At 39.3% G+C, this 23839-nt stretch overlaps 1 protein-coding gene across 7 annotated transcripts in view; it reads left to right on the forward strand.

Moving 5' to 3' along the window:
- Window positions 1–23839, forward strand: part of LOC124216896 (uncharacterized) — a 176067-nt gene that overhangs the window by 133538 nt on the left and 18690 nt on the right. For all 7 annotated transcript variants that reach the window (XM_046621976.2, XM_046621973.2, XM_046621972.2 and 4 more), the window contains 6 exons: window positions 6938–7076; window positions 7662–7726; window positions 11376–11627; window positions 15216–15521; window positions 17952–18246; window positions 19212–19357. In XM_046621976.2, coding sequence (XP_046477932.1) covers window positions 6938–7076; window positions 7662–7726; window positions 11376–11627; window positions 15216–15521; window positions 17952–18246; window positions 19212–19357 — 1203 coding nt within the window. The remainder of the gene's footprint in view (window positions 1–6937; window positions 7077–7661; window positions 7727–11375; window positions 11628–15215; window positions 15522–17951; window positions 18247–19211; window positions 19358–23839) is intronic.

The raw sequence follows: 23839 nt of genomic DNA on the forward strand, positions 1-23839 counted from the left end.
ACAGTAAGTCGATAAAAAATGAAAATTTGAGCCCCCAGCGGAGGTGCGAAGGGACGCGAAGCCGCCGGTTATACGTGCTGCGGTCTGGTATAATACAAGAAAACGATGGGCGGGGGGAGGAGGGGTCGGTGGGGGGGGGGGGGAGAAGGAAATATGCCGAGGAAGAAAAATATTTAAATATCACCGCCCCCGGGCTTCCACCCCCCCCCCCCCCCCCCCCCCAAACCGCCAGCTTTTCCCGACGAGTATGAGAGTTCGTTTTCCCTCCACCCTCGACGTGACAGAATTGTAATAAATATCTGAGGTACGAATAACGCGCACCTACGCAGCCGTCGCGATGCGATGCCACCTGTGCGAAAACGCTTCGAGGGACATTCTCATAGGGGTGGAATATAGGAGAGGTAGAGGAGAGGAAGGTAGGAATAAAGGGAAGACCGTTCTCAGGGATTCGAGATAAATTGAAAGAGCTCTCGAACTTGTCAACTCCTCGTCCTGATAACCCTCAACGAAGGGAATTTCCACGCTTATGTGATCCGGCTCGCGTATTTCTCGTAGGCACGAAGTAACTAGTCATTTGTGTATAAAGTATCTGGGGGGAAAATTCTTGATGAATAAATGAACGGGCGATAATGAGAGGGGGGGGGGGAATACAACCCTGGATACACGGTATTTTCAAGCCCCGGATGTGAGAAAGAAAATGGAAAATGACTTTATAATCGAGACAGACGCTCCCTGAGGAGTTGAGACTCGAATAGCACCGCGTAATGTTCAACGTCGTTCAACCAATCAAAAGTATTGAATTTAAAATCAACGTCTGTCCGTACAATTTTTTAACGCGCGCGTGTGTGCGTATAAATTTTCCGCCGTCGCTCGTTTCTTTACAGTTTTTGTGCCGACGGAACGACGGCTGACACGTTTCGCATTTTTATATATTCAATTCTTTAAGTTATTCGTACTTTCGACTCTCTATTTAATACTATTGATTGACACTTTACTCGGATAATGGATTTTTGTCTATATTAATTAGATTCAACTGATCGCTACGTTGAGTGTATTGATGAAATTGTTTATCTGTATATTCTCAAGCTACGAAGATCTCATCAACGATACAAAAATAGTTGATACTGGTATTGTAAGAAAACGCTCAGACATCGATTCTTCGTTTCAAATCCTTTCAAAATCGTTGACCAAGACACTGCGACGGATTTTCTTTTTCGTTTTCACCAAGTCAATACCGCTATTCGTTGTAAAATCGAATATTCTATCATACCAATTGGAAAGAAGTGTATCTATGAATGTTTAGAAAACAGCCGTTTCAGAGTGAAATTGAACGAATCTACAAAATTTTCAACAATTCCGAAGCAATTTCAAACAAAGTGTCGACGTTAACATCAGCTTTTCTTACAACCTACTCAGTGTTTTCTAATTCCGGAGGCGGATATGTCCTGAAATTTTTTTTTTTCAGACCACGCTTTATACGGATTGAAAGTGTTAATCCGCAAAAAACCGATCGCCCCGTTTACCGGTTTGAAAATTCGCCGACAGGGCGGAAAACACGATCTATACATCTATAGCAATTGTACGTAACGCGAGATCTGGGCATGGGGCAATTTTTTTTCCCCCCAGACAAGTTCGTTTGTTTTCGATGATGACGTCACGGTGTGAAATGGCCCGTAAAATGGCCCTCGTTTCTCCCCGGGGAATCAGAAGCGTACACATCGGTACGTCACTGGATTTTGGGGCCACCCCCCCTCTCTCTCTCTCTCTCTCTCTCTCTCTCTCTCTTTCACTCTCACTCTTTCTTTCTCTCGCCGAGTGGCGGAAGGCATAAGAAATTGATTGGGGAGACGATGCGCGTCGAAATAATCTATAAATGTTACTCTGACTGATACGGCACTTGGTTTGGCTATTTCGCTGAGTGCAAAATCTCCATTTTCTTCTTCGTTTTCCGAGCACTTTCCACTCTCACTGTCTCCCTTTCTTTCTCTTTCTCTCTCTCTCTCTCTCTCTCTCTCTCTGTTTCTCTTTTCTTCGCTTTTCGCCAACGTGGACTTCCAGGACGCAGTCAATGCAGAAAACCAGTCAAATCATATCAACTTTTGTGTAAAGTCGTATGAATTGTTCCCTCAAATTTTCCACATTCTAACTTTGGAATGTCAGTGATTTTTTTTTTTTCTTCTTTTTTTTATATTGGAACACTATCACTTCTTCTCCAACACTCATTTCTCACTTTCAATTTTCACGTCGAATTCCTGTTTGAATAATTTGCGATTTATAAATTTTATTTGCAGTGCGCAAGTTTCGTTTTTTCAATTTTTTTTTTTTTTTCTCACATCGTTTTAAAAATTCAACATTCAAATGCAGGATTAATTTCCCCACTTTATTATCTCTCTCGCTCTCTTCACCGGGCCGAAACGAAAACATCGGGAACACTGTCGAATTTCGAAAGTTTCTGCGAACGTGAAGGTATAAAATTGATGGAAGCGAAGTATTTTGCAACGTCGTTGAAACCATCTAATCAACCGAGCCTTCGTCACGGACGTTAATCCGATCGGAGATCAAGCGCGCAACGTTCGGTCCCCGAGGAACCGTCCAGAACCTTATTCGCGCGATCAGCTGTTACGCGACGTAATTTAACACTGGCGAATGGCGCGTCGATATCGAAGTAGCGCGGGAAAGGGAGGGAAGTTTGAAATCCGATTGAATATCCGTGATATTTTCTCGCTGTGCGTTTAAAATAACACGGGAAAAACTTACAGACTTTATTACTGTACTTCTCAACGTAACCGAGTAACATAATTCTGGGTAGAAAAAAAAAAAAAAAAAAATGGAAATTTATAAATTTTTTTTCTCTTAATTGTAACCAAAAAAATCTAGCATGTGTTACTATATATTCGTTCCGATTACGATCGCTCTTGTCATATTTTCTATATGATAAATTGCAGGCGCGAAATCCTCAAGCTTTACTGAAAATAATTTAGCGAAATAAGCTAACATATTCACCGTTTCAATGAGACTAAAATTACCCAACACTCAACGGTAACTTGTACAATATTTTTTTTCTAATTCCATCAATATTCGAACGGTTATTTCAACGATGTTACTAATTTATTTCAATAATACTCTAGTTATCGTACGACAAACGACATTGTTCCAACTGTGGTTAATTGCGTTTCAATCAATATCGCATCGATCACCGGATACGAACGGGGTCGACGTCGACGTCGCGTCATAATATCAGACGTTGAAATCTTACAGGGAACAAATGTCGGATTTTTGTTCCCCTCCCCGCGGTCTCATAAAGTATTCAATCAACGTCTACGATCGTCCTGAGGGCCGATGTTGGAGAAAACTGATTGTGAGTGCGAAATATGAAATTTTTTTCCAACGCCACCCTCTCACCGCCCATCTGCCCGTACCCCTTCTTTTCCTATTTTTCCTATATTCTTTCTTTCTTTCTTTCTTTCTTTCTTTCTTTCTTGTTCTCGTTGTAAAAATTTTTACGCTGACAAGTGACAGGCAGTCCGTGGCTGTTCGCCGCTGCAGTGACGTCTTCCACTTCTGCTCTTCCCCCGTATCAAATGTCAAAATGCCCACCGTTTTCCCCCCGCGCCTCATATCCGTCTCTATTCCTTCTCTCTTTCTCTCTCACTCTCTCTCTCTCTCTCTCTGTCTCCCCCCGCAGCTCTCGTCAGTTTTTAACTCACCCTTCTTCTGCCTGTTCGCCTCGTTTGAAGCGGTGAGACGTACGGACAGTCGGACAGACGTCGACGTTCCCGACGATCCATTTCTTTCTCATCAAAAATTTCGAACCAAACTTTACGTCTGGCTGTTCGTACGGACGTATGTATACCTATTTTTCATCACGAACTGCAGTCTGCTTCTTTTCTGCTTGTTATTTATATATAAATGACATTTATTCACCGCTCGGAACGTGACGTGCTTACTTTAATACTCATCGCGAAATAACTGCAGCGAGCTTTTACCTTAATTGATCAGAATGAATAAAAAAAAAAATATCACCGCAGATATATCGCTAATAAGACGAAGAAGAATTTCACGATATTCGATACTCATAGTACATGTATATATTGAATATATCTTTTCATCGGTATAGAATTTTCATTATTTTTATTATTCTTACCTACAGCTATACGATTGGTCAGTAGAAGCTAAATAAGCAAAAAAAAATTTCATTTTGTGCAAAATTACTGATCATTTTTATTCCATGTATAAAATTTCGGTAAACTTGTATATAATATCTTTAGAATACTAAAAAAATTTGACGAAGTATTTGTCAAGTTTTATGAAATTCAAGCCGTGAAGAAGCATGCAGCTTCTGCATAAGATTTTTCGATTCGTCAACTTTTCGGTCTAAAACATTGAGGAGGGATTAGCTTCGTTTCAACTGACAGAAGAAGTTTCGGCTGTTCATAACTATGAGCAGATTCTTTCAAAGTAAGAAAAATGTCTGTTGAGGAAAAAAAAAAAAAAAACGAAAAGAAAACAGAATTTCAGTGACAATAACAAATGTAGAACCGTTTAGAATATTTTTAAGCATGTCCAAAAAATCAATTCAAACAATTTTTCTCTCACGTATCGAGATTTCATCACCTAAGATAATCTTTGTTCGGAATACGTTGCAAGCATGTGGTAAAATGTCGTTTCCACGCAGATCTATCGATAGACAAAAAATACCTCCGTACTCCTGGAAGGATGGGTGAAAAACGAGGAAAAAAATAAGGAGGAAGATTTCAATTAGCCAACCCCTCGTCGAGGGTGGCACTCGAAAATCGGGAGGAATCGTCGAGGGTTCGAAGATACGGAAGCCAGGATACGTTTGCGGTTAGGATCGCGGTTCGGAAGGTCCTTCGGTCCCTCGATGATCCTCGAAGCTAGTGCGTGAGATTCGCGTGTCGCGGTTACAAATTTCCTTGTAACGAGGCCCCGGAGCGTTTTCGCCTCGCCTCGTCGCTACAGATCCCGAAGGAAGAGATCAAGTCGTGAGTTTCCCGATTTTCGCCCGCCTATTGCAGCGGCAACCGCATCCCGGAAAAGAGACGAGAAATTCGGTTAAGGGATGGAAGGGGGAGGATTTTGATTGCAAAAATATGTCGCCCTGCAGCATTCGTGCAGCCGATCGATGACTCGAATTTCTGTCACACGCACGCAAGTGGCTGATGATGGAATTACCAAATTCGCCCATTTCATGCGGCTATTTGTGTTTTTTTTTTTTTTTTTTTTTTTTGTCGTATGATTTTTTCCTTCCTTCTTTCACGTAAACGGAGAATTTCACGCGAAACCGATCGACGTACGAGCCTGACTAATTTTCAATTTGTAGCAAAATTCTTTCTTCTGCCATTTTTTCAACTCTGAAACGGTACTCTGCATTATTTTCAAATTTTTTATTTAACTGGTCAATTATTTATAAATATCGAGAGCGATGTCGATGAATTTTTTATGGCTTCAGACGCGATTCATTTCAACTACAAAAGAATCCGTTTTATTGCCGAGTCTGCAATGAAAATCAAATAAGGTGTACCAATGATTTTAAGTGAAAAAACAACGCCCGGTCAATATTCTTGTTTTTCTTTCGGTATGCGTGTAAACATTTCGATAAACAAAAGGAAATGGATCGCCATGAGCACTTCTAGCGGTGACTTTTACAACCAGCGTCATCAAAATAATATCGGTGATAAGAATGGCGTAGTTCCGAAATTATAGCCGTAAGGATTGAAGATCGGAGATCGAGAATAGAACAATAGGGGAAAAAAACCACCCGCCGAGTCGTTGTTTCGTATCTACAACCCCTTTATTTTTCGCCTTTGGAATCGCTGTTTGCTTCTGTGACACAGAATCTCGTCGCGTGACATCGGATCGTTTGTATACGTAATATAGACGAGTAGAATCGTGGAGCCTCTCTTCTCTTTTTCCATGTGTAATACGAAGTCACCGTCATACCGGAATTTGTTTTTTCCGCAGAATTAAAACCGCCCCGAATAGATTAACGTCTTGTCCTCTGGCCTCTTCAACATCGCTCAATTTATCACCACCGATAAGGCTGAAACAGAAATATATGTCTATAACCTCGTAAATTGAAAGTATAATATACGTATAAATAATAAAGGATTTTACAATCAAATAATGGGCGTGAAAAATTGCCGCGTCTCGTTCAATTTGAACTTTCGTTTATACCGGAAATAAATTGATTTCCGATGCTTTATTATCAGACGTATGTACTTTTTCTAAATAAACGTTCACGTTATTCAAAGTTTACGTATTTATCTAAAAAATGTGTAAATTTATTTCCATTTTAGAAATATTTTCATCTAATTTTGTTTTTAAAACTTTTTCATCCGGCTGACAAATCGGTTCAAATTTTTTACCACGTACCATTTTCCGACAGACCCTTCCCTTCGCATGATGATAAAAAATGTCGCGAAAAGACTGTTTTTCCGGCGTATCTGCAATGCAACGAATCAATTTCGTATTCGTGGAAGCAGTTTTTGTGCATTTTGTACCTTTGTAGGTGGATAAACGTCACCGCAGAATTGACGCAATAGAAAGTAATGAAAATACGGTGATATTAACTAGACTGAAAGGTAATACCCGAATGCGGCCGAGGTATCAATTATATTCAATATTTGGAGTAATATCGTTTAACGATGGAATATCACGGCGATATTTGAAAACGCGAACGAAATTCGATTGAAACCCAAACCAGGCCAAACTATGTACAATAATAACAGTGACAATTTAACGTTTACAAAATCTCGCGAATTTCGTACCTCAATATGGAAATTTAATTCCCCCGAAGAAATTCGCAATTCTCGATTTCAATACGTTGCCATTAAAAATGCAGAGCGCTTTTAGCTTCGGCTTAAAACCCTCCGGTCTCTGTGTTGTGTAATATAGTTTATACGTATCGATTTTACAGAATGCACTTTTCCGTCGCGATGGGAGGGCAGCTGGTTCCAAAGCGGCGTTTATCAACCCATCACCGTATCGAGGAACATTTTTTCAAGCAAGGGACGCTGCCTCCACAACGAAGGTGACAAGTTCCTCCTCGTCGACGAGTAAGTCGATTTTTAAGCGATATTTAAGGTATTGGAATTCGTGTGAAAACTGCGGATAATCAAACCGCTCGATAAGTCTGGAATGCTTTATTACTCTTCGCTTGTCTGTTCAACCTATGACGCGTAAGATATTTACGTTCATTGATTTGATTTCAGTAAGTAGATTTCTGACGTATTTCATTGCTCGTTGGAAGATAGGGAAAGGAAATTTTGAAATAGTCATTTTTTCTCGGCTTACAGGAAAGAGGAAATTAATTATTACGTTGTACTAATTTTTTTATTAATACTTAGCAAAAGGAGATTAATCGGGACATATTGCAATCTATTTATCTTCTTTATAACAAATTTTGTTCACCATGAATGAGAGAGTATTTTTCCTAAACGTATGAAACGAAAGTCGATCGAGTTTGTTTGATATTCTAATTTCGTTCGAAACTCATAGAAATAGTTGATAACATTTTTTATAAGTTTATTTACTCTAGTTGTATAGTTCAGTGAAAATTGACTCGTCAGAAATAATCAATGACTCTTAATTCGTCGTTTAAGCTACAGGAATAGTAAAAATTGCTCTTTGTTTTGTTGCAGAAAATCGTGTTATCGCTGCGTCGTGATACACGAAAAGCACCCGAACGTCCTGCAGTACAAAGAAAGTGAGTCTGAGTCGAGTTTAACGTACATAGATTAATTAGAGTAGATTAAGACACAGGGGGGAAGATTCGACTATGGAGCGGGGTTGAAATTCCGAATTTGAAAAGTTCTCAAAGTGCCAAATTCCAAATTATTCGGTGGCGAAACTTGAAGTAAGGAAATCAAATTTTGACGAAACATCGAAGTCTCAAAAGCTCCGGAGGTCGACGCTCAACGTTCCAAAAGTGCGAAAGTGAGAAAGTTTAAGAATCTGAAACATCGAAATTCCGAATGATCGAAGATTTTCGGTTGTGTGAATTTATGGCTTGATGAAATTTCACCACTTAGATCTTTCTTTGTTTTGGATTTTCGGTATATTTGCGTTCGTAATCCTGGTCGTTTAGATTTTTGATTTTTCTGACTTTACACACCCACTCGTTGAGCAAACTACGCTGTGCGAGTATATTTCAATTTTCGGAATTTTGCTCCAACGAAACTTTATTTTTCAAAATTTTTCTCTATCGTAACTTGAATTTTCGAAATCTTGCATTCTGGAACTCTGAGCCATTAGCTTTCGACCATTCGAATCTTTGTTGTTTCTTCAAAGTTCAATTTTATTACTTCCAAGTTTCACCGTCAAATAATTCTGACTCAGGCGCTGTCAGAACTCTTAAAATTCGGAACTTCAACCCCGCCCCACGACTATAACGACACCGAAATCAATCAATCCGTGTAAATTGCCCATCGATTGGCGGCAAACGGGTATCAAAATTCAGCAGCAGAGATTCCCGCTCCCATTTCCATCCCTTGAAAACCGTGTTGCATCGGTATATTGTTAAAAAAAAACAATGTCGAAGCGTGATTACGAATGCAGGGTGAAAGTCCGAAGGGCGCGTCAGTATTGGAACGAGCAAATTTGACGACTGAAGGATGGAAGGGAGGGAGGGAATATCCTGCAAAGGGCAAAGCGTGAAAGGATAACGGGCGTTTAATTTCATTCCGAAGGGAGCAATCAGTTTTTCCCTTTGCGTGCGTAATATGCTGCTTCCTGCAAACAAAATCTCACGTGTACATAACACGGAATAATGTAACGAATTACATACCAGGGAAAAATCCACCCTCTGATATAAGCTGCCCGACGTCGCTTTTTCTACCCAGTTTTGATAGAGAAAAACCGCGCGCGGTTCCAGGATGTGTGCAGTAATACGCTGGCCGCAAAAACCGCGAACCTTTAACATATAGGCACGTGTATATACATATATATATATGAATATATGTACATACACACGTACATGCGAAAACCTGCCGCGCGATAAACGAGCCTCGGGATTTTTTCAATTATTTACACGACGCCGGTTTACACTTGGAAACTTATCATATACGTTCGAATTTTAACGAAAATGAACGCGATTCAATTTCGAAGTAATTATCCAATGATAATTGTTATTCCAGAAATATACCGTAGTGATAAAATGGGAAATGAGAATTTGGAGTAAATTTTTTTTATGCTTGTACGGTATAATATACACTTGCAAAAAAAATCTTGTTTGATGGTCTGCTGCTTACTTACAAGTTTATAATTATAATTATGCTGTACGAAATTGTAAATTAATTAATGGCTGGAGTTTTTTTTTTTTTTTTTCTTCTGCCGTTTATATAAACCTGATCGATGCGAAAATATGTTATGGACATGGAAAAGTGAGTTGAAAAAGATTGACGTCCGCTTCGATGTAAGAAAAAAAAAAAATTGTAACAAACGATTAATTAAAATCTGTCGAAGATCGAAGGAAGTAAATTCGGTGCAGCGTATAAAATCACAACTCTTAATAACGAAAAGCCACCGCTATACTTTTCTATTCATCTTTTTCAATGAAAATTCACGACTGTTACAATCGTACAATAATTCAACACGGAACAAACAATATTGTCGAATTAATTATTACATCGGATGAATTTTTCGCAACAACGCGAAGACGTTGAATCGAATTACAAAGCATTATATATTTGACAAGCATATTTCGATGAAACAAAAACAAAAAAATTAACAAAACCGGCGCAAATTTACTTTTTCACTGCCGATTACCGTTATTCTTTCTCGTTTAATTGTATTTACATTCCTTTCAATTTTATTTATCAATTTCTTCTTCATTCCCATACCAAGGAGATATTGCAAGGTGAATTTAGTAAAAAAATAACGGCGACGCAGATGTACGGAGCAGCAGATGTATAAAACCAACCGAGTACAGAAACGAAGCGAACGCGGTTTCCACCTCTGGCCTGCATTTTTCGACGATTTGTCAAAGTCGGGTGTTTTTATCGAATTTTAATCTGCATAGTGTCGCACCGCAGCCACCGCGGCTGAGGGGGTGGGAAAAGGGGGTGGATTCGTGTCCGTAGAATACGTCGCCGGTGCAACGTCGGCAGGGGTGAAAGAGGGGGGGGACATAATATTGTGCTTTTTCACCGACACGGTGTATACTAATAGTTTTTAAATCACATCGCTCTTACACGATGTTCTTGTATCGCCCTTCCATTCCCTACGGAATTCACGGATGCATCGCACGCACGATGCGCATGTAATATCGTGCATACAAAAATTATACACGATGCGTCGGACGTTGAAACGCTCCGACAAAACAAATTTTTTTTTTTTTTTTTGTTTTATTTAGTTTTTCCTTTTTCAATTTTCAAATCGAGGTACGATCGATCACAGAGGATTTTTGAATGGGAATTAGACTTCTAAAGATGCGAGAGTAATCACAGCGTTCAGTATAATACGAAGGAATTATCATTTGATTTTTTAGCGATAAAATGAAATGATCGCTTTTTCGAAACAATACCAGAATTTGACTCGTACGAATTAAACGAATTTTCGTAGGCTATTCAAAACGTAATTTCGATATGCTTTGTTTCTTAATTGTATTCACTGCGAGAATTTTTAATGTTCTAAATTGCGAAAGGATTTTATGATAAAATCATAATTTTTTTTCCTTTTTTACGTTTTGAGAGAGAACACAACGATCACCTTCAGCTAAACACGGACGTTATTCGGTACTTTCATTTGTTTCACCAAATATCATTTTAAAAAAATGAATGAAACGTTCTATACACGCTTTTCAAAATTTCTCAGGTCTTCTCGATTAATTCCCATGACACTAAATTACAGGCTGCGTTGGATAAAATTTCGTTCGAAATCTTCTTCATCGCCTCAAATCTGTACAAAAACGAAACGTTGAAATCCTCCGTAACTGTGTACTTAAAACTTCATTGTTCCGATTGTTTTTTCACCGTTTGTTAAAATCAACATTGTAATTATCGTTCACCCTGCGGAAGAAATGAGTTATCGAATAAACCAGTGAAGTTTTTTCGAAAAAAGAAATATCACGGGACGTTCTATTTCAGTAACGCCCGTGTAATAATGCTACTCAATTATTTTTATTATCTTGATCGTGATAATAATAACGAAACACAGAGCAGACGTTTCCATTGTACAGTATATTTATATACCCACATAGTATGTATGTGTATATATATATATATATATATATATATATATATATATATATATATATGTATTTATATATATATATGTATATATAGTATGTTTTGTGAAAATTTATGACATATATACGTGAGCGAGGTATGAAAGCAGCTGTGTTATTCTCATTTCAGCGTTTTGCCACAGTAGGAATTCCCTGGCGTCCTTGTGCTCTTACATAACAGGAGACGCGCTGCTCTTCTCGATGTTTCGCGAGGATGCGCAGGCAGTGCCCTGCCCTTTTCGAGGGCCCATGACCTTCTCCTACAACAGAGGTCACGAAACTTGTTCAAGCCCCCAGAGCAACGTCGACACCTGCACCGAGGACAGCAGACTTCTCTTCCGGTATCAAGCCTGCCCGGACATCCCGGCCTCGGAAAGCGCAGGTATGCTTTGGCGTGCTTTCGTCGCCTTTCGCAAAATCAAATTTGGGAGGGAAACCAACGATTCGATAGACGCGACGTAATTTTATTTAAAATATCTCTCGGCTTCCGGTTACAGAACATTAGGCAGTCGAAACTTGAAAGGAGATTAGAATTTTCCAGAGAATGCTACTGCGCTGAGAAAAATTTCATTTGTTACAGTAGCTAGAAAAATTGAGTAAAACAGGTATCGTTAAAAAACACTGTTTGAATATTGTTGGAATTACGAGAAACGAGGTACGCCTAAACATTTTGCGCTATTGTCGATCCTTTCTTGGTTATTGCGAGGCAAAATCAGTTTCTGAGGCTTACTCTACTTTTTTAGTTTAATAAGACTTTATCGTCAATTTATCGTTGCACGAGCGTTAAATTTTTGCGACAGTCGCAAGAAAACATAGTAACAGTGATCGTAACGAGAAAGAATGGAAACGGATACTAGACTTTCTGGTAGTGGTAGAACTATATTTTTCGATTGTGGTAAAAAATGAAAATAATATAAAATAATAATATAAAAATTTCTCTCGGTATACAATTTAGTGTTAGTTGTTTATAGACAATCGATTGAAAAACATTTCACTCTATTGTTCGATAATTTTTTTTATGCATCAGCTTCTTCCACGGTATCTGGGCTTTTCTGTTCGTTCTATAGTTCTATTATGATTTTTTGTTTCTCCTCTGCAAGCTCTGAGCGACAAAGGGAAAAGTTTGGCGGATATGGTGTGAGCGTAGTGAAAATAGAGAAGGGAGAGTAAGCGCTCATTTTCTGTCGATTTCTCACGATCGAGTTTTTTGCTGGGTCTCGCACCTTGAAGAGAGGAATTTCTATTCCTGTTCGATTCGAGGCGAGAATTCCAAATTGGCCGTATGCGGGCTGGTCCGCAAGAACCCCGAGGTAAACCGGGTAAAACTGGTCCTTTTTTTTCCCCCGCCGACATCTACGAGATGCAATTTAGATAACTGATCGCACGAGTCTGACCGCAAGGGAATCCGAGATGTCCGCAACTCTCTCTCTGTCTCTCTCTCTCTCTCTCTCTTTCTCTGCAACAGCTCGAAACGACCAGCCGCGGAAATACTTCGGCTGAACAAGCTCAGGACCGATAGATAAAATCACGCCCCAATTTCGTCCGCCCTGCAGGACGAGGAGAATAATTGCAAGATCATTAAACGATCAAATGCGATTGATAAACGATTCTGCCAACAGCTCCGGCGTAAAAAACTCACATCTTTTCAACGCGGAAAACATCAATTCACGGTTTTTTCCAGCATAAAAATTCCGACTTAGATCGGAGATCTTACGTGAAACTCACCGTCCGCAACGCCTGCAGATAGGCAGCCGCGCCTGCAGATAGGCAACCACGTCTGCAGATAGGCAACCACGCCTGCATTCCGATATACGCACGATACGAAACGTAGAGTTCGTTGCCTATCAGCCGGCGTTGAGCGACGAGTTTCACAGAAAACTCGGGGTGTTTAATGTCTCGTCGTATAAAAGTAAAGGTTCAGCGATCACTCGGCGAAACACCGGAGCGGTAGTAAGTCGAAAACGACGAGGGGAGAATCTGGAAGAGAAGTTTCGCTAATTTGAGACGGTTAACGGTTGGCACGGGGTGGCACGATATCCTGCTGCAGCAACGGTCAAATGCAGGAATGGGGGGAAACATTAGCTGGGCGGAAAGTCTGGGGTGCTCAGAATGCTGCTAAACGTAACTAGATGTAACTATGCTACCAACTACGCGTGTAACTACGTACCTAATTCGCGTTATTCACGGGACGAGAACTAAACTACATTATTCACCTCGACTTAACCGACGCCGACGCGGATCTCGCGCGAATTCCTCGACTTCTTGGTCAGCGGCTGCTTCCTGCTGTGCACTCCTCAAAACTTCACTATATTACAACTCGTAGACTATAATTGCAGACAGATGTTGGAAAATTTTCACGCTCGAAATGAAAATTTATTGGATTGGAATAAATTTCGATCGAATCAAGTAAAATTTCTCCGTTTACGCCAAGTCAAACATTAAGCAGGTATTCGTATTCAAATAAAATCTTTTCTGTCAGAAACAGATCCAGAAAAATTTTTCTTCCGAGTCAAGCGCAAGTTGTGGTTCGGATTTCCGAAAACAAGGAGTCTAATCGGTGCAGTGTTTTTTTCTTCCTCAACTTTTCTACTACGTTATTCAAAGTCTAATTCACCTATAGTTAAATTCTATGATCTAAGTAATTTATTCTTACTCAACAAGGAACAAAAACATTTCCTCAAACTTTTGATTTAACAGTTGGAAAAACTGTTTTCCAACGTCTTAAGGGATAATGGTGAGAAAAGAAAAATAAAATCGCAAACAAGGAAACATAATTAGTACGATTTCCAAGATTAAACAATCGAGAAATAGAAAAGAATCATCTTTCGTTCTGTACCTAAAATTTAAATTCAATTTTTCATTTGAACCTACGCGTTCAAAGTATCTTTTTCGATATTTTTTCACCGTAAATTTTTCGTCATCTTTCTCTCATCCGGAAGACGATATCATTCATTGAACATACCTAGTTATACGAAATATGTTGTGCCAACGGCGAGTTTCGCATCGAGTCGTATACCCGATTATCACGGTTAATAAAGCGAGTAAGAGCGTTGAAAGCAGAGGCGACGCCCTTCAGTCGGTTGTATGCAATTAAAAAATTAACGAGCGAGCTCGCTTCGCCGGTAGTTAACAACTCGACCGATACTCGGCCCTGCGCTTCGAGGATGAGCCACATGTGCGGTAATTTCGCGGTATCTGCAAAAAAGTTGCACACCGCATGAAAAAAAAATTTATACATACGTACATATGTATAATATACGAAACGTTCTTCGTCAACTGGGCGAGATATTTCTTTTTTTTTTTCAAAAACGTTTTTATTATTATTTAAAAAATTTCCATTTACAGTGATTGAGTGAGAAAAAATTATAATGCATGTATAATCAATCGAGAAAATGATTTTGATTTTCCAAATTATTCGAAAACGTCCAAGCACAGATTATGAATTCTTTTCATCTCAGCAAGTACACAAATTCAGATGTTTTCGAGCGGTTTGAAAATTTGATCATTTTACCCATCACGTCTTTCTTTTGTTCCTTTCGTATGCAATTTCAAATCATTGCAGTCGCAACGTTAAAAATTTCATTCTAAACTCTGCAAAGTATTCGTGAAAATTTAGCTAAATGTTTGAGGAAGTTTTTGACAACTTTTGGGTAAAAAATGAATCAAGTATTTTGAATAATATAGACAGCCAAGAACGGATCGGAAAAACAGGTGGATAAAACTTTTGAAACCCTTCCGATTCTACACTTTTTCGATACTTAAAAGTCAAGGGTCTTTCTAAACAGTTAATTTTTTTAAATTTGATAAGTCAAAAAAATATACTTTCCAGTGAAGTGTTAAGATTTCACAAATTTTGTTCAGAACGACCAAAACCACTTTGTATAAAGTGAACCTGTAATGCACGGAGAATGTTCCGTACGACAAACAAAAAACCAAAAGTGAAATTTCGACTTCCCTCTTTCCTCTACAGTCGAGGAGCTGGAGTGTCTGGCGACCTGGAAGGAAGGCAGCAGCCGATACCTCGTGGGTCGCCTTCACCACCGACACGCGTCGAACAACGAGGACCGCTATCGCTGCTTCGTCTACGAAAGGGTGAGTCAGTCGATCGGAGGTCTGAATCGAGCCAGCCTGGGTCTCGACCAGGACGTCCCATTGCCCGGAGGGCCGATTCCCGATGGAGCCCCAGAAATTTATCGGGTTGCACAGAGTGACGACGCGACCTGCAACGGCCTCTTCAGCACAATGGAAGGCTCGCGGTCGATGACGCTGAGGAAAGGTGAGACACGAATATTTTTACTCCTGGAAAAATGAATTCCCAAGTCAATTTTTTCGGCCAAATGTTACGTCACATGCAGCACAAGATGAATCCGCCTGCGTTTATGCATATCGGGGCATATTTTGTAGAATGCGCCTGCGACTATGCAATTCAAGGTACATTCGACCGAAATACGCCTTCATTTATGCAAATCAGGGTACATTTTAAACGTCATACGCCTGCATTTATGCAATTCAGGATACACGTTACCGAGATCCGCCTGTGTTTATGCAATGCATGATACATCTTGCCGATCAAGGGTTCGGCCAATCGTGATCAATGAGAAAAACGTCAATTGGTAAGACGTACCTCTCAGTTATCTAAATGCAGTCGGATTCCGATAAAATATATCTCAAATTGCATATATTAGTTTGGATTTACCCTGTGTTATAGATAATCCAATATATATGTAGATATTATATGCGGTGACAGTTTTAATAACGGATGTGTCATGAAAGTTGAAACTTTGGAATTATTTAACCGACCAAAAAAATACACTACGGGCGTTTTCGTTCAAAGCGCGGAACTATCGCGAAATTTTTAAACAATGAAAGAGAGAAAGCGAGAGTAAGAGAGAGGGAAAAGCAAATAATAAAAAAAAAACGACATCAACAACGCCGCTTTGTTGACCCAAATATTTTCACTCTGTATCTGAAATACTTCGTTGCGTCATGTGATTTAATTACAATGAAAATGGGATTATACCGCCAAGAGGAGGACGGGAAAATTCCATCAACGATTTGTCCGCTATGCGTGCAGCCAATCCATAACACTCATAATGCATCGAGATTGATAGCTTTGACAATGTTTTAGCAAACGCAAAAAAAAAAGCATAGGTATACTATAATACATAATGAAATAGTAAAATCTTCTCTGAACCATGACTATTTTACACAATCACGCTTTGCAGTAGAAATACTCACTCGTAATACGTGTATAATGTCTCACTTCGATTTTTCTAATCTCGATAGATTTTGCTGATTCGAACAAAAAATAACAAACAAAGAAATAAATTTCTGGTACGGTATAGCTTACGGAAAAGTTCAACGAATGTGGGGCAGTTTATTTATTTTCATTAAGTCTTTTATTTCGCAACGCAACCATGGGCATGCGATATAACGCACGGACGTTGGCGGAACGAACGCGCGGCTGTTATTGAGAAAAGCGATAATATATTTTCTGAAAAACGTGACACTAATGGGCCTCGCTTCGCGTTTCTCTATTCAGCGACAACGAATAACGATATATACACATGTGCCTTCGAATTTTGCCGTTATTAATTTCTCCGTTCTTTATTTTGTGTTTGTTTTCTTCTTTTTTTTTTCTCTCTCTTTTCACAAACGGAACTCCATTTATGTCATTTATAACCATAACTGTGTTGTACATATATACATACATGCATACATACATACATATATATCTATGGTTAAGGTGTAGGTACACACGAGAATGGGACGAAAGTACGCGTGTACCGATATTATTTATGAATAACAGCTGCGAATTGCTTCAGATTGGAATAACGCGAATATTAGTAAAACTGTAATCACTTTACGGGAGTCAAAAAATTTTCGGAAATTTCATCAGTCCGAAAATTTCAAACTTTGACGAGAAATTATACATGTGATAATTCACTCGTACTAACAGAATTTCTCTATCCGCGGACCTCGAACAATTTTTCATTTTTTTATCGATATTTTTTTTCTTCGTCTAATTTTGTTACTACAAAGTCCAGAAATATTCACCAAAAATTATAAAACGTTAAAAACTGATCGCGTTCCACTATAGTAAACATAGATAGCGTGTTTTTGCAACGTTTTGTTAAATATCAGAAATGTCTAAAACTCAAATCCTCGTGTTCTTGTACAGGTGAAAAAATTCCCGTTCATTACCCGAAATAACAACGCGTTAATCTGCAGTCTCTGAGCCAACCGTGCAGGTGAAATATTTTCCTTTGGAAATCCCACGAATAGTACGTGATCGTCCAGTTTTTTCTGTTTGGTTTTTTTTATTGGCACCATAGGTACGCAGAATATCCAGTGATGGCGACAAGTGACGTTTGTCACATTCGCGTGTAACTTCAAAACATTTGAATATTAATTTGCTCTTCTCACTTTCCAGTCTGTAATTTTCCTCACATCCTTCAGTTGGTTTTTCCAAACCGAAAAGTCTGCGCTCCTTTCACATAATATCTTACAGTAGAGTGACTGTTACAAATGAAAATTTCATGGCGTTTTCTCGTATAATTTTGAGGAAATTTACAAATGATCTATTATAATTTCACATAATAATGGGAAGGAGAGTTTATTTTTATTTTTTTCTTCGAAATGAGTGATATCGGAGGGTTTGTAATCGATGAAAATAGCTTGAATCGAGCCTCTTTTTCTGTTCCAGCCCCATCCCCAGGAAAATGTAGATTTCCCAGCTGGCTAAGCGGACACACAGCCGGAGGCCTGACTTGGCACACCTTGGACTTGACGCGATCTTACACCTTCCATCCGCGGAATGCCTCGCTTCATACAATGAGGTCAAACTCGTCGACGATCCGGTACGAAAACGGGGCTGCGGAGGGTCAAGAGGTTCCTGGAGGACAGGACGAGCAGGACTTCAAGATCCTCTGCAACGTTATCAAACAATCGAATCCTGGACAAACGATGGCGATGATCGTGGCGCACTTCACCGTCGGATGGTGAGGCTCGACGATTATTATTCAAACGAGAGGATGGAAAGATAGATTAAAATTGCAGAATTCACAGCATCAGGTCGATTAATCACGTTTTATAGGATTTCGAGCAAAGTGTGTTGAATATTTTTTTCCTAATTTATTCAACGTTTTCTCACTATGTAATGTGATAGCTGGTTCTTCAATTAACCATTATTTTATATACCTACTGTACCTGTAACTAGCGTAACTTATTTACGTACATTGAATGTATATCGGGCCTAAACGTGGAAACGTCATCTCAGCGCCTGCAGATAGGCAACCGGAGTTGCAATTTGCTATCCCACGGACGAAATTGTAACCCCTGGTTGGTAGGTGCCGAGGTGGCTTGCTTCCACGTTTAGGCCCAGCATATATACATAGAGCAAGGGTTAAAATTGATAAAAACAGCGTCATTCAGACGTGGAAAGTTATAATTTTGTAGATATCACAAGGTTGTAGTTGACTGTTATAGGTATTGCAATTTTCTTTCAAGTGCCAATAGTCAGGATATTATCGGTTCATTTTCAGATGAGTTTAGGTAGCGAAATATATAATGAAGATGAGTTCGTAATGAATATTATTTATATTCCATGATCTCTTTACTGTTCCGCATTCGTTTTTTACTCCATCGTTCCTCTCCAAATCCGCCATTCCACTTATTCCGTGGTTCCATTCCTGTTTCAACATTCCTCTCCTGTTCCACCGTTCCCTTCTATCACCACCATTTCTCCCCTATTCCACCGTTCCCCTCCTGTTCCACTATTCTTCGTATTCCATTGTTCAATTCGTGTCTCACATTTCCTGTCTCCCTATTCCGTCATTCCTCATTAGCTCCACCATTTCTCCCCTGTTATTATTTTACATTTTTATATGTAAACCTACTGTACGCATAATTAGTATGATTTCTTTACACAAGTTTAATAGGTCACCGTTCAATTTTAACATTTCAGCCGCAGCGGTTACATGTGCATGACTTTCTATAGAAGGGACGGTCACGTGGTAGAAGTGCAGACTGGAAACACGGTCGCCAGACCGGAAGAGGCCTGCAGCCCGCCTCACTACATCCCCCAGAACACCCCCTACATCACTCTTGTCAGTGAGTATATCGCATACTGTAATATATAATGCCACGCTGTATAATGTGACATTAATCCAAGAAAATGGTGTGCATGGAAGAAAATTTTTTCGTTTCTATAGGAAAAATTCGTCGGATATAGGAATTTATATATAATTTTACTAATCGACTGATTAAATTTTTCTCTTCTTTACACTCAGTGCGGACTTTATTGTATTTCAAAACATAAATTTTCTCCAATATTCAGAATATGAATGAATATCATCACGTATATTATTTTATTGAATAATTCGTGTGGATTTCATTCGACAAATATGACATTTTCCCGACACTTTTCGAATACATTAATCGGAATGGATTTTGCCAAAACCGTAAATAATTGTACGCAACAAACACGAACGTATAATCAAACCCAGCTGTTGCGGGACCACCCTTACAATAAGTATCTACCTGCATTAAGAGCCTGATAGAACGTTGTTGATTTTGGGGATCTACAAAAAAAAAAAAAAAAATGCCTCACCGGGCCAGCTGAAATTTTGCAAGCTCAACTAACGGGCTTTCCACATTGTAACTCCACTTGACTATGCTTGAAAAGCCTTTGCTTTGCAGTGAAAATTTCTGCTTCGACAGTTGAAATTCTTACTCTGGCTATATTAACACTAAAATTTGCTGGTCTAGCGAATTGTTTTTTTCCGTGCAACACTCCACTCACATACACACAGATTCCTGCAAAAACCAAACATTTAATAGACACGCTCCCGTTGTAAATTTCGTCCGGCAAGCGAGAACAATTTGTCACAATGCCACCGTCCAGGTTCTATTTCTTCTCCTCCATACTCTCTGGATGCAGGCATTACATGAAAGAGTATTATGGGTTAACAAACAATATAGCTATATACACACACACACACACCTACCATCTATATATCTATATGTTTACATAGACGTGAAATGAACTCCTTTACTTCCGACGAAAGGGGCTGCAGGCGCGGCGGGGGGGGGGGGGGGGGGGGGAGGGTCGCGTGTTCCCTGACGGGGCGGCTGACAAAGCATCGATATACGAAAGTCCCGAAGCTAGAGAAGAACGGAGAGTAAGAAGTGAGAAAAACGGAAAGGAAGAAGGTGAGAGGTGAAGGGGAGTAAAAGAGGGCGCTGTGGCCCGCGGGACGAACGAACTGAGTTGTAATCCCAGGGGAGTTATTGGATTCGGTTTGATCCACCACGCGGCGGCGGCGGCGGCTATGGTCCGTCCGGTTCGACGCTTTACTTCACCGGAAGTTAGTTTCAGTTTCCGGCAATCGACCTACGCCTCGCGGTATATAACTAAGCAGGGGCTGAGGGAGGGGAAAAAATAAAATAGAAAAAAAAGGAAGAAAAAGAAGAGAAGAAGAACGAAGGTATAAGAAAATAAAGTAAATAAAGAAGAAAAAGACTTAGAGACTTACTCCTGCGGCACAGCCGCCGCCCGCGCAACCCTGGACCATGGATCCCTTTTCCCAAACTTTTAATATCTTAACCGCCCCCACCTAAAGCGACGCGGCTGAAACCCGAGTTACTCTTTCGTGACAGCAGCTACTCCCTCGGTCGCTTCTATATATATATATATATATATATATATGTATACATATAGCTATAATACATACCTATAGTATATGCATCATGGTACCTGCCGTTCCCGTAATCCGTGGATTATTTCAACTTTTAAATAGGAATTTAATACCGTAAGCCCGTGATTGGCTGATCCGCAATTTTCTCATTTAGGTACCGTACCTTTTTTTTTTTTTTTTTTTGATTTTTTTTTCTTTCAATTTTTCATTTTGCTTTATATTTCGATATACGACGTTGCGATAAATCGACGAGCATTTTTAATACCCTTGTACACTCATATTCATTAATGCCTCAACTAACCGGCTAACTTGTTTTCGGTCCGAAACAAAATGCGAGTCTCGATTCTATACGAATTATGTGACAATGACTGTACATATTTACTTATATAAAGGTTATTCTGAAATTGGGTGGAAAGGTTGTGTTTTCTTTTACAAGTAGCATACAATGCGACGTCGTGAATTCGCTTCGCTGATTTTCGGATGTACGATAATCATATAGTAATTAACATAAAAATCATCTCAAGCCGTAATTGAGGGACGAAATATTTGACGTCTTGACGTAACGGCAAAGAAAAAATCGGCATTACAATAACGTTTGTCCTTTTTTTACTACGTGAGATAAATCGAAGAATTAACGACTTATAATATGAATATAGCATAACCAGTATAATGAAAACGAGAGTTGTTTGTTGGAAAAGAACAAGCAGAACAGAGATGGATGGATGGGTGGATGGATGAGTGATAAAAACGAGTAGTAAGGAATAAGACTGAGAAAGAAAATCATTCGGAAAGAAAAAAAAAAAAAATTAACGACGAAAAGCAGAGAATAGAACGAAGTAAATAAATAACGACCACATGCTTCGATGGTTCGCCGGCGACGCACTCACCCAGCTAAAGCATAAAACTACGTGACTTTTATGTCTATGTATCTGATATACATAATGTACTCGATGTATGTCTTATATGGCATACATGTATTTATATAATACACGTAAATTTCTCACAGCCACGTAGTTTTTTCCCAAATACATAGGTAACCATCTATGCGGTACATCTACCTATCTGTACGTTGTACGTATCTACATAGATATTTCTAACCGACTATCACAGTGACGCGGTTGGGATGCTCAAGTGACGTCATTCGATAGATCAAACAAGGCTGTGGTCTAGTTATTCGCTTGAATGGGTCTTCGCAGGGCATGAAACAACTTCTCGTCTACGTATATTCCTACACATAATATTCTTTTTGCAAGCGTAAAAATGATATCAAAAAGCAAATCCCGCCAAGTATAATTTATTGTTAAATTATAACGCGTCAGTTGCCGAATTCGCAGAATAATAGACATAGTAAAAATCGGTAACAACAGTTTTTTCTTCAACTATAATACGAATTGTAATACATTATAGAATGACCCTTGTACCTTGTGATACACATTTTGTTCGAGGATTATAAACCACACGCTAGATCATAAGGTATAACATTATTATCATTATTATTATACGCCCTAATACTTTACCCGTGTATATTATGTGAGCCAACTTTAGCGAGTCAATGAATTTTCTCAAAAAGACACAGGGGGTAAATTTATACCTATAATACATATAATATAGCTAGACAATAGATGTTGTATTACGTATACACGAGAGCGCCTTATAACTGTGCAGAACAGGATATAAAACGTAATGTAATATCACTGTGTTTGAATGAACTTTCGACAGGCCGAGGTGTATGGGTGCAGTCTACTCCATTGTTTCGTATAATCAATTAAGGTGAATTGGCTTGAAAATTTTCTGCGAGAGGTCCGATGCGAATTTATCGTACTTTGCGGAATTATACGCGAGCTTCGTGAATGTGTGCGTACGTATTATGTAATACTTATGTGTACGTGTCGTAAGTCTGAACTTGAACCGAGACGTGGGAATAACGGCGTACAATGTACAGGTATGTTGGTATGGGAGGATATAGGAACCCGAGTTCGCGTAATAAACGAACTCGTAAATTTAACCCACGGTTGGTGGTGTCTCCTGGGACCTTTCTCTCTCTCTCTCTCTCTCTCTCTCTCTCTCTCTCTCTCTCTCTCTCTCTCTCTCTCTCTCTCTCTCTCTCTCTCTCTCTCTCTCTCTCTCTCTCTCTCCCTCTCGAAGAAATTAGAAACAAATATAATCCTGTCGTGGGTACAAAAGAACGGAGGAGAACAAAGCAAAGCAAAGCTATACGAAACAAGCAAGCAACTTCTCGCAATAATACCGAATATATGTCCGTATGTGTATACGTATATATATATAACACATGCCCATTCAAATCAGGGGTACAATCTGGTTAAGGATGTGCATAAATCGAATATTATACATCTACATAGAACGAGGTTCAAGATTGATAAAAAAAACAGCGTCATTCAAACGTGGAAATTAGTTTTAATTTTGCAGGTATTGCACACTTGAACTGGACTATTATAAGTATTGCAATTTTCTTTTAAATGCTTAAAGTAGAGAATATTATCGTTTCATTTTTAGAGGAGTTTAGGTAGGGGAATAAAATGACAGAGTCGGTAATAAATATTATTTATATTCCGTGATTTCTTCGCTGTTCCATATTCGTACTCTATTCCATCGTTCCTCTCCAGATCCACCGTTCCTCACACTCCATCGTTCCATTCCTCTTTTATATTCGTACCCTGTTCCATCGTTTCTCTCCAGGTCCACCGTTCCTCATATTCCATCGTTCCACTCCTGTTCCACCGTTTCTACCGACCCGGGCGATCTTGAATTTCACCAATTTTCAATATATAATAACGATTTGATAACTGTCCTCGGTCTTCTCGTCAAAATGCCCGATTTTCCAGCGAAGTTAAGAGTACATTATATTGGTTCAGGAGCTTTCGAATCTCGTCGATTC

Source organism: Neodiprion pinetum, chromosome 4 (genome assembly GCF_021155775.2).
Source record: "Neodiprion pinetum isolate iyNeoPine1 chromosome 4, iyNeoPine1.2, whole genome shotgun sequence".
NCBI lineage: Eukaryota > Metazoa > Arthropoda > Insecta > Hymenoptera > Diprionidae > Neodiprion > Neodiprion pinetum.